This window comes from Chenopodium album, chromosome 21 (assembly GCF_948465745.1).
Source record: "Chenopodium album chromosome 21, dcCheAlbu1.1, whole genome shotgun sequence".
NCBI classification, from domain to species: domain Eukaryota; kingdom Viridiplantae; phylum Streptophyta; class Magnoliopsida; order Caryophyllales; family Amaranthaceae; genus Chenopodium; species Chenopodium album.
This window is the reverse complement of record NC_137854.1, coordinates 37,348,992-37,361,349: the sequence shown is the minus strand read 5'-3', so window position 1 is coordinate 37,361,349 and position 12,358 is coordinate 37,348,992. Positions and strand designations below refer to the sequence as shown.

Genomic DNA, 12,358 nt, shown 5'->3' with positions numbered 1-12,358 from the left:
TCCTTATTCAGGTCACCAAATTCAGCAAAAAAAAAAAATCCCAAAATTTGCACTACTTTCTCTCACAAAAATATCCTGTTTCCTGTCCATCTTCTTCTCCTTCCTTTCTTTCCTATCTTTCCCTGTAAATTCAACCCCAACTTTCTAGGGTTTATAAAAAAACCCTCTTCAATTTCACTAGAAATGTCAACTTTTCTCTCTCCTCTCGGACTCAAACCCATTTTCCACCCATACCCATCTCGAATTCGGACCCTCCAAACCTCCTTCTTTCACCGAACCCATTTCCCGCACCAAAATCATCGAACCCCACTTGTTGTTGTTGCTAAATTCGGGTTCTTGAACTCGGGTCAATTACCCGACCCGGAACTTCTCGAGGGCACTGTTAAGGAACTGTTTGGTAGAGCTGAAGGAATTCTTTACACCATTGCTGATGCTGCTGTTGCTAATTCTGATGTTGTTGATGCTTCCAATACTACTACCAAACAAAATGGTGATTGGCTTTCTGGGATTACTTCTACCATGGAAACTGTTCTTAAGGTACTAAAAAGGTTTAGTTTTGATTGCGAGTTTTCGATTTATTAGAAATGGTGGCGAACCCTTACAACGGGTGTATTGTATACAACATGCTTAATCACCTGAAGTTTTGGAAAAGTGAACATATACATATACACTCGTCGTATACAAGACCTACTGTTTGCAACTTGAGTTTATTTAAATGGGAATTAAAATTGATTTGAATGAATAGGTGTTGAAGGATGGATTGACAACATTACATGTACCGTATGCTTATGGGTTTGCAATTATATTGCTAACTGTGCTGGTTAAGGCGGCCACATTTCCTTTGTCCAAGAAACAGGTATATTATATTTAATTTGTGTTGATATTTTTGATTATTTTTGGCAGATGAAATGTCTTGTAACTTGTTGAATGAATATTGAAAGTAGGAGAGAAATTTTATTGAGTTTTTCATGTAAAATGTTGTTCATTTTGTGAATGCTAGTATGTAAAGGCATTTATATTACAAAAAATTAAACAATAGAGTTAGCAACAGACTGAACAGGAAAAGAATCAAGTTCACTAAAGCTAGTTGGTTAGGTGGAGTGGGCTTATCAGATTTAATTGGAGTGAAAGGTTTGTAATTTGATTTTTAAGAGAAGTGTGGTAAGAATTGAAGAGAAGAGGAAGGGGAAGTCTTCAATGCGATGTGTCCGTGGAATGTAGCCTAAGATGTAACCTTCTAAACCAACTTAGTTGCCTAGTTTTGCTAACGGACTTAATTTTATTAGCCGGCACCACTGAAATGGTTTAATTGTCCCCAGGTACAAAAACTACTTGAATTGAAGTTACGGATCTTTCTTTTAAAGAATTAATTCTTTTGTGTAACAAGCATACACACCTACTTTGAATAGAGAGTTACCTTGATTTGATGCCGCTTTAGTGGCTCTCTTCAAAAAGCCAAAGGAACAATGTCAACCAATCATTCTGACTACAAGCTTTTTCTGTCTGTGAGGATTTCACTAGAGCGCGTGAGCATTAGGCCAAGAGTCAGTCTAGCTCGCATTCGTGTCTCCATGTAGATTAGGATTCACTGTCTTTGATAAGCAAGAAAAATGTTTTCATTCATATTTATTTTGAAAAGGATAATTGGTATAACCGTATAACTGCCTTCATGCCCTGGATGTTGAATCAAATTCTGAAAAGCGTGCCTGCTCACTCTTCTTGGACCCTTCTTCTCCATAGTGATACCAGGTAAGATCGGTTCAGGGTCATGGGATCCTATTCTATCAAAGAGGAAGGGCTGGTGCACAAAATGTACTTTGTTTGTTGACATCTTGAAGGATTATGACCATAACTTTTCAATTGGCTGTTTTAACCCTTGTAATATTTACCTCAATCGAGGCTAAAACATGCTCAATAAGTTGAAGTGAGACATTTGGTGTGGAACTAAAAATTTTGCTCTTTGTAGAAGTATCAGGTGTTCAGGTCTTTGAATCTTTGATGCTGTAATCATCTGTAGCTACTATGACGAAGATTGTGATCGATTGGGAAGAAAATTATTGGGATTGTGTTGTTATGCTGTATAACAATGCCTTTTGGCTATCATGACCTCTGCTGGTTTGTGATTGTTGGGAACTGAGCTTAAAGACTCCATATTGCCATTATTCCTTGAATAATCAATCTCCCGTATGGGTTTTCATTTGCGCTACTAATGTCCATCTGTTTGTACAATTTATAATTACCTGAAGAATTAATTATATCATTTATCAAATGCTAGAAGTTTTTATGTATATGTCATTATATTTCCATAGCACCATTTTGCTGAGTAGTTGATGTTAAACAGCATTGCGTACAGTTGTCTCATCACTTTGTTTATCTGGATCTAGATGGTAGATTAGGGATTTGACTGAAATAGCATGCTTTTTTTTTCAGGTGGAATCTGCTATGGCTATGCGATCCTTGCAGCCTCAAATTAAGGCTATCCAGCAGCGATATGCTGGAGATCAGGTAATCTTGTGTCCTCTCTTCAGTAACTCATATCTTCCCTAAAATGTTAGTTTTGTCATGGTTGTAAAGATTTTGTATGTTTCTTATGCTCTCTCTTCTTGTGGTCATATGGTTTGGGGTCTTGGGGATGATGGTAGTCTTCAAGGACATATTAAGTGGTTATTGTTCATTCGTCACTCGTCAGTGACTCAGTGGCTGTCTAGTGACTCTATTCTTTGCGGTTCAACATCACTTAATGTCCAGGTTTTTTTTTTTTTTTTTTTTTTTCATTGTCACCCCCTTTATATTATCAATATGTTTATTGCCAAAATCAAATATGACTTAGATGTAGACACTAGACAGTATTGAATAGCTGGAGTAATATCTCTACTTGCCTCCCCATTTTTGGGAGATATTAGTTTGTTGAACTTGCTGTCTCATTCCAAAATGTCCCTTTGGAATTGGAAGCTGATGATAGGGAAGATAGCCATTCAAGATTTGAAGCTTATTCTGTTATATGCATGTAGGAAAGAATTCAACTTGAGACGGCTCGGCTGTATAAGCTTGCTGGCATTAATCCACTTGCAGGTATTTGGTGTCTTCATATTTTTGGGCGAGTTTATCTTTTTACACACTATACTGCTTCCATTGGCATAATAAATTCATTTGATGATTCTCTTGTGACTTGTTCAATGCTTTTTTTTTCTATTATAGGATGTCTGCCAACGCTGGCAACAATACCAGTTTGGATAGGTCTTTATAGAGCCCTTTCAAATGTTGCTAACGAGGTATTGCAGCACAAATTGTTCTTAATAACTCTCATGTTTACTTTTCTTTCTATGTTGTTACATTACTGCCTGAATGTTGCATTGGATCATTCATACCTTCTTGTTCTCATGTATTTTTTAGGGACTTCTGACTGAGGGTTTCTTCTGGATACCCTCACTTGCTGGTCCTACTACTATTGCTGATCGGCAAAGTGGAACTGGCATATCTTGGCTTTTCCCTTTCGTTGTAAGTTCTTAATGACTTCTTGTGCTCAATCTGTGCTCTTATGTTGATTTCAAAATGTTGGTTATACTGGAAACAATGGTTAAACTGCATTAGTTAGTTCAGATCATTGAATCATCTATTTACTTATTCGATGAAAATTGGTGAAAATTCTTGGATTACTTTCACAATCTAAATTTCCTCTTGACACTAGTATCTGACTCTTACAGGATGGTCATCCGCCGCTTGGATGGTCAGATACGGCTGCATATCTTGTTCTACCAGTGTTGTTGGTCATTTCACAGTACATATCAGTCCAGATTATGCAGGCATCTCAGGTTGGTCAACTCCTTTTGATTTCTATTCAGTTCTTGCCATTTAGCATTCTCGCCTATCAAGTAGTACTTGGTGTAGTGGGTGAGGGGATGTGGATTACCTTCTCCTCCCCCCCCCCCCCTAAAATTCATAAGAGCCTTACAAGTGTAAGTTCGCTGTTTTGCCCCCTGGTTCAATAGATTCTTACTTACTGATTAAAAAAGAATCTTGAGTGGATTATATGCGATTCCTGTAAGGCTGTAATTCTGAGGAGGGGAACTTTTCATGTATTAGCAATTTAGCATTCTTAAGGCTTCGTATCGAAACTGTTACAATTAATCAAAACCTTAATCCCATAAGTGTGGTCTACCAAAAGTGATTATTCCGAATAGTCATCCACACAATCTTCCTCCTCCATCCCTTACGATCAAATACCTCATTCTCATGCAAATCCATATGCTTCATATCCTTCTTAAACTCCTTCCAACCAAGTCATTTTTGGTCGCCCTCTACCACGTTTAACCTCTCCATGATCCCACTTTTCCACTTTTCGTACCGGAGCGCCCTAGAGTCTTTGTCTCACGTGCGCGAACCAACGTTGATGATTTTCCCTTAGTTTGTTTGCAATGCTTATGACACCCAGTTTGTAATTTAAGCTATATAAAAAACTTTTCGCTTTAAAGAATGGTTTAGTTACTACTAACAAAATAGTATAATTAATGTTCTTTTTAAAGACAAGTCATATACCCCTTGGCATCTTAAAGGTTTGTCCTTAACAAAGTTCTTGTCAATTAATTTGTAGTTTACCTTTTGTTTGGAGACATAGACATAGACACATGAGCACACATGTGTAGTGGAATGTTGTATATCATTGGCTAAAATTACAAGGTTTCCTCTAAGCGAAGCATAATAACGCACGATGCCGTTTGCACGTGCTTATATGGGAAAATATTGGTAATTATTGTTGTGACTATGGACATACTACAAACGTCTGTAGTGATCTCATACATATTATTCAACAACTGATTGATAATGAGAAGATTCAGATTTTAAAATTGGGGACTATACCTATTCTAAGATTCACAAATGCATATTTGCCCCACAATTACAGTAGTGATCGGTCCTTGCCTATTACTTTGGTGTCGAATTCTTACTGTGTCTCAGAGTTTTTGGTAGTAAACGAATCCACCTTTGATATTTGTAGCAAAAGTATTCTTAAAAAGTTAGGGTGCAAAAATGTTCCGTTAGGACCCTCTAAGAAAGTTGTTAGCATATGCAATGGCACTCCCATGTAGGCAACTAGGGAAATCACTCTTCAATTGGGACATCATAACTGGATTTGTAACATTGAATTCCAAGTAATTGATGATTTGGAAAACCTTACCTTAAATTTAAGAAGATCATGGGTAGAACTTGTAAGGGGGTAATAACCTTTGCCATCAGAAAGTCATGTTCTCAAACCTCGATATGATCGCTATTCATGGAGACCCAACAATATTAGATACAACGACAATGGTTTGCAGTATGGTGGACTTTAGGAAGGTTCAACGTTAGAGATCAAAGGTCAATATGGGACTTGCTATCAAACTCCTTGATGTATCGCGAGGCTTTTAGTGATCATCTCAAAAGAACAATCATAAATGCCTTAACACCCTTTAAAGCTATAAGAGAAATCTTCTAACTCGATCCGCATAAAGTTAGAGGTGATTTGATTAGAAATGGTTTTTTAAAAGATACTCTAGAGTTTAGACCATACAATGATGTGTCACAACATCAAATATCATCACGTCCTCATTGACAAAGAACCTTTCATTAATATGTGCGCATACCATACATTTGTTGAATGAGGATTCAAGAAGGAAGAAGTCGGACCTATAATGGCAATAGATCTTTGTAACAGTGATGTACATGAAAAGATACGTGGTAAAATTGATGGTATTACCACGATTTTTATAATTTGTGATATGTCAATGCCATATGATGTAAAGCTTGCCTATCCTGGATTTACCAAATTCATCCTTTTATTATAGTTCAATCACAAAAAATGCCAACACAACCTCATGAACCTATAACCATCCAAAGCTGCTCTAAGATTTTAACCTTACGTCGGGTCCACAAGAACATAGCTTAATGTCAAATCCAGTGTCAATCAATATATGATTGATGTAATTTTAATCATAAAGTGATATGTAGTGACAAATTATGATAGTGATTTGGGGATAAATCATTACTACTTGCAACATTTTGACTAGACACGCTTGCCAATGCACATGTTTGACCGTTAATATTTTTTATTATATACTTATATAAGCTATAAAAAGTTTATATTAAGAAACTATACGTTAAAATAGACCCAATAATATATTACATGATTACATTAGCTTTTATATAATAGCTAAAAAAGTTGTCAAAGTAAGATGTGTAAATGGTGTAAAAAGTCAAAACGTTGCGAGGGAGGGAGTATCCGTTAAGGTGAGGTCTGGATCATCATCGTGATGTTTGACGTTTTTACCTTTTTGTGTGGAAGGATCCAAAGTATTTAGGGTGTGGAAAATGTCTTGAAATTACATTGATCGGTGGATGAGTACATCATATAATTAAGGCTAGTTAAATGAGAATTTGGTAAGAGGGTTTAGATTGCTCAATGGTTGGGTACAAGCTTTCATCATTCAGTGAGCTATAAGATTAAAGTCTTAGAGCCATTTTAGAAGGTTAAAGGTTCATGATGTTTTATTGGCATTTTTTGTGATTGAACTATCATAAGAGGATGAACTTATTAAATACAGGGCTAGCCAAGGTTTACATCATATGGCACTGACCATATCACAAATTATGAAACTCGTGGTAAAACTTACACCTTTGTATTGGACAATAACATTAATTTTACCACGCATCTTTTCATGTACATCTCCGTTACATTTATATGCCGCTGTTATAGCCTTATAGGTCTTAGTTCCTTCTTGAATCACCTTTGACTTGGTGTGGATCGAGTTTGAAGATTTCTCTCGGATCCCTTTAAGGGTGTTCAGGCATTTATGTTTGTTCTTTTGAGATAATCACTAAAAGCCTCGCGATACATCAAGAAGTTAGACAGTAAGTCAGGGGCGGAGCTGAACCCTTATTCAACTCCTCTATATTAAATAAGTTTGCTCTTGGTTTAGTGGTAAGTCTTTGGAATTTTACACAAAAGATGCAAGGTTCGAGCCTTCAAAAAGCTAAAACTTTTTTTTTTTTCTTTCAAACAATATAACTTTCGTGATTTAGAGACTTTTCATTTTCTAGACTCTTCATTGTTTGCATACTTGATAGTTCATCATCTTCTTATTTATTTTTTTTTATTTTTCCCTCCACTAATTACTTAAACTTTCTTCAATTTTTCTTTTAATTTGTTCCCCCACTAATTTAGTTAACCTTTCTTCAATTTCTCTTCAATATCAAAATTCAATTTTCTATATTTAAAGCAATTCTTAAGAAGATTTTAATTTTAACCCTAGAAATTCACCTTAATTGAATTGGTATTTTTTTTTTATTTTATTTATTCTTCCTTAATTTTAACTAGTTTCATTCATAATGTATGTGACTTTTTTTGTAAATTTTGTGAGGAATTTGTTTGATTAATGACTTTGCCCCCCCCCCCCGTCAACAAAAAACGTAGTATCTAGAATACTAGAATGTAGTATGTAGTTGAGCAAATTCATTGATAATGACAATTGGTAAAATGTATTGTATTAATTATTGATTGATTTTTTTTTTTTTTGGTTGATATGCCTATGTTAAGAGGTTAAATTATGAAGACAAGAACATTGGATTTTTGAAGTATTGGTTTTTGAATATATATTTTTGGTTTTAAATTTTTTTGGTCGGTTGGCCCCTGTGGATTTAAAATCTTGGCTACGCCCCTGGTTGTCGTATTTGACATGGTTGTGTCTCCATGAATAGTGATCATATCGAGGTTTGGAAACCTGGATGGGGACCAAAGGTAATTGCCCCTATATGCTATAACCATGATTTTGCTAAAGTAAAAGTAGGGTTTTCCGAATTATCAATTACATGAAATTCAGTGTTACAAATCTAGTCATGATGAGTGATTTCCCTAGTTGTCTTCATAGCATTGCGACTGCATATGTTAACAATTTTGTTAGAGGGTCTTAAGGAAATAATTTTGCACCTTAACTTTTTAAGAATACTTTTGCTGCAGATATCAAAGGTGGATTCGTTGTCTACCAAAATCTTTGAGACATGATAACAATCTGACACCAAAGTAATGGGTAAAGGCTACTGTAATTGTGGGGGTAAATCTACATTTGTGAATTTTAGGGTACGTTGAATCCACAATTTCAAAATTGGAATCTTCCCATTTTCAATCTGTTGTTGAATAACATGCCTAAGATCATTACGAAGTTTGTATTATAACCATGGTCATGACAATAATACAATATTTCCCCATATCAGCCTCAGCACATGGCATCATGTTGTTATTATGCTTCGATTTGAGAAAACTCTGTAATTTTAGCCGATGATATATAGCGCTTAGTGAGTCACACTTCCCTAGAGCAAATTTGGGAGATTGAACCTCAACGGGCTCCCCCACTACACATTTGTGCTCGTGTATCCATGTCTCTGTCTCTAAACAAAAGGTGGAATGCAAATAGATCGACAAGAACATTGTTAAGAACAAACCTTATAAATGTTGAGGGGTATAAGACTTGTCTTTGAAAAGAACACTAGTTCATGTATTATCTTGTTAGTAGTGATTAAACCATTTTTAAGTTGGGAAGATTTTGGCTTAGTTTCCAATTGTTCAAGCACCTAGTGGATGTTCACCTCGTGTGCATACAACTTAAAGAAAGATTTTGGCGATTAGTTATGAGCCTCGTGTCAGAACTGTTTAGCTTTCTAAATTTGAATTAGGGCATTTTTTTTTTTTTCATTTTCTTGATTTTATCAATTTCTTATTTGGCGGCATAACGTTTCTTTTGACGTCCAGCCAAATGATCCAAATATGAAGACTTCACAAGCACTGACTAAAGTTCTTCCTTTGATGATTGGTTACTTTGCGCTTTCAGTGCCTTCTGGCCTAAGCCTTTATTGGTTAGTTTTTCTTTTCTATTGTGCTTAAAGTTGAAGCCTTCATTATGTTGCTTTAGTCCTGTAACTATGGTTTGATACTTTGATTTCTTTTTCAGGTTTACAAATAATATCTTAAGTACACTTCAGCAAGTTTTTCTTCAGAAGATGGGGGGTGCAAAGAATCCAATAGGGAAGCTTAGTGATGAAATTTTTAAAGAAGAGCAAACACTGTCCTCTAAATCCATTAGTGATGATATATTAAAAGAGCAAACACCGCTTCCAAAACCTGTCCTGGAAACTAAAACCCAGACAGAGGAAAAATCACCTTCCACAGGGTTACGACCAGGAGAAAGGTGATCATTGGTTTCACTACTTGTCCTTGACATCAGAGTTATTTTTTGTTTCTGTAATATTAACTCTAATATTATAGGTTCAAGCAATTAAAGGAAGAAGAAGCTAGAAGAAAACGCCAAAGAGAAGAGGAGAAGAAAAATGAAGCACCTGCAGTAGATGCTGCATCCAAGATGAATGGACTTGAGAAGCAAAATGACTCAGTTGGAGCTTCAAATGAAAATGGAGCTCAGTTGGCTGGAAGCAAAACAAATCAGCATGCAACAACTAGTGTTGATGCCTCTGTTGGTACTACCTCTATTAATGGGAGTGTTCATGCTTCTTCGAAGGAACATCAGGATGCACCTGAACTAACAAGTGATCGGACAATTATTGATTCTACTGGACAAGATTCAGAAGATGTAAACCAGGTATTTTTTTTTCCTGCACATTTATTTGGGAGTTTACTGACACATCTTAGATTGCTGTCAAACGGAATATGGAAACAGAAACACTTTTTTACACACGATCAGGAATAAGCTAAATTGCTAAATCATCAAATTAATTATTTTTCTTATGATTCCGAAATTGGCTGTTAGCCAAAAATAATGTTAACTAGGAGTGTATTAGAGTCTGTCTTCTCTGTTTAGAAAGAAATTGTCATTTGCTCCTCAAGGAAGGAAAATAAGTTAGTCATTCAAAGAAAAGGTGAAGTTTCGAAAATGGGAAACAACCTTTGTGAGATTCCATGATCAATGTTTGGAATAACTTAGGTCTCATTTCATATAGTTATTTAAGGTTACAATTTTTGCTAATTATCATTAACCTTTTGACACTACTTGGAGAAAGACTGGAAAGTATGAAAGATGGTTTTTAAAAAGGTTGTTCTAGAGTTCAAGCGAACTCTTAACTGAAACTCATACTATCATCAAATGACCAAACACCAACTTCGGTTAAGTAGAGATTTAATAAGGAGTACTACATTTAATTTGCTACCTTCAAAATAGAACTAGAATGTTTTAGTAAGAGATGGTTTATTTCTTTCCAGGAAGCTGTCGAAGCGCACAGTAGATTAGGCTCTGTGGACCAAAGATCTGGAGAGGAGACATCTTAATTTATTCAGATTTCGAAAAAGAAGCTGGGGCATGAATTCAATGAAGGTACTATTTTGCTTAAGGAGATTTGTGATACCAACTGAAATATATCAGTGATGATAATGGGGTAACTAGAAGGCATTCTGTTTTGCATACATTGTCAAATTCGCCTTGAGAAATACTACGCACAATTCAGTTTGCTCTACGAGCATTGCCAATTGAGACGTACATTGTAGTCCAGGCAAGGAGAGAGTACTCTTGAAAGTGATAAAGAGGTAGGATTTTGTAGTCCTTATTCCAATATATATATATCCAACGCTTTCGGCTTTTGCCTTTTGTTACTGTATTTCACTTATGGAGGATTGTAGTGTACATCATAATCATATACGAAAATTGTAAATGAGTTCAGAAATTTTCATTTCATAAAGAATGCAAAAATTCAAAGCTGTCACATGCTTGACGTGTACGTATTACTTGTACTTTGTTTCCAGGAATTATCTTTTACTTTGTTTTAATTTTTGACCATGTTAAGAACAGAGTTTCCAGGGAGATATTGACTTATTATTCCTTTTAAGGCTTTAACATAATTAAATCATCAGTTAGACAATTACTATCATGACAACTTAACAAGCAACCCTCGGACATATTAATTACTAAATTTACTTCCTTCGTCTCAAATTAAGCATTACAATAGGTTTTAGATCAAATTTTATAATCTTTGATCATATATAACTATATTAGGAGTAATACTCATATGGGCTCTTGTTTAATTATCAAAATGTTTTTTTTTTTTTTATTTTTTTTTATTTAATTTTTTTTGAAGTTTTGTTTAAAAAAAAGTTACTGTCCAAAAATTTGAATTAGGAGTACGTAGTACTATCTTTAATAAAAGCAATGAACCAAGGCCTTAACAACGAGTACAAATCAAACAAATGTTTATGACAACTAATTAGGATTGGGGAAATATTATGTTGTGTATGATTTTGGGAAACTTATTTTGACTCACAATATATTAATTTTGGCACACCTCCCTATAAGAAGGGTATAGAAAACTGTGCTCTTACAATAAGTGCCAAAATTAATATTTGGTGCGTTAAAATTATTTTCCTTGTTTAGGTGGATCTAAATGTTCCTCCCAAAGTTATGGTGTTTTGCGTAAGAGAGGAGTTTGTATTACTACCTGCATTCTACTTGTATCTAAATCATCTAATTGTATTATTACCTCTATTCTATTTGTTATTTCTTTTTAAAACCAAAGTTTAAGTATAAACAAAAAGGAACAAAAGGAGTGCTAGTTTGATGCAGACGTACTTTGTTGGATTGGAGAACGAATTATATGTGTAGATTTGACATTTTGTTTTTGAGAAAAGAAATAGGAGTAGTAATTATAGGAATCTCTATGTTCGATCATGACGTAAATTGTTATTGGAGACGTATCTTAATGCTAATTGGCTGGGAGATTGCATATCAAAGCCAGATATATTCATTATTATTCAATATTCACATCAACTAGTTCTAATCCAGATGCCTCCTTTATTGAGGGACAAGTTAGGTTCCCATTTTGACCCTTTTTTTAAAAATAAAAAATAAAATTAATTTTATGTTTACAAATATTATAAATCCAAGGATACGTTATCTTTAATTTAAGTCTTATCTCATCTTAATTAGCTGAGAAGTACACGTAAGCTACTCATACTTTTTTAATTATACTTTTTTAATTATAAGAAAGATAAAGAATCATCTCTAGTCATTCTTCAAAGAAAAAAGAATAATCTTCTATAGTGATTATTATTAAGTTATTAGGGTCATTAAATATATCAATTTTACTAAGAATTAATCAAGTTACCCTAATTTATTTTAGGGTAATATTATATATAGCCCTAAGCGCTATATTTAAGACATTATTAAATTTCCTAAAATGGAAATAATTTGTGAATTCATGACAAAATCACGCGCAAATCAATGTAGTAAATGCTTGATTCTACCAAATATTACTCCCTCCGTGTTTTTGTTTTTTTAATTGTTACAATTTGACCGGCACATAGTTTTAGGCAATTAATTGACTTAAATAAAAT

At 34.6% G+C, this 12,358-nt stretch overlaps 1 protein-coding gene across 1 annotated transcript; it reads left to right on the top strand.

The window, feature by feature from the left end:
- On the top strand, nt 1-10,734 carry LOC145601046 (inner membrane protein PPF-1, chloroplastic-like). The gene is made up of 11 exons (XM_081656963.1): nt 1-537; nt 746-856; nt 2,431-2,505; nt 3,012-3,072; nt 3,199-3,272; nt 3,394-3,498; nt 3,705-3,812; nt 8,777-8,880; nt 8,976-9,212; nt 9,290-9,620; nt 10,238-10,734. The coding sequence occupies exons 1-11, from the start codon at nt 184-186 to the stop codon at nt 10,301-10,303; spliced, it is 1,626 nt and encodes a 541-aa protein (XP_081513089.1). The 5' UTR covers nt 1-183; the 3' UTR covers nt 10,304-10,734.
- The last annotated feature ends 1,624 nt before the right edge of the window (nt 10,735-12,358 follow it).

Coding starts and splice junctions, on each gene's coding strand:
- LOC145601046 (XM_081656963.1), top strand. CDS start 184: ATGTCAACTTTTCTCTCTCCTCTCGGACTCAAACCCATTTTCCACCCA. Junction 2,506..3,011: donor AGCGATATGCTGGAGATCAG/GTAATCTTGTGT, acceptor ATATGCATGTAG/GAAAGAATTCAACTTGAGAC. Junction 9,621..10,237: donor ATTCAGAAGATGTAAACCAG/GTATTTTTTTTT, acceptor ATTTCTTTCCAG/GAAGCTGTCGAAGCGCACAG.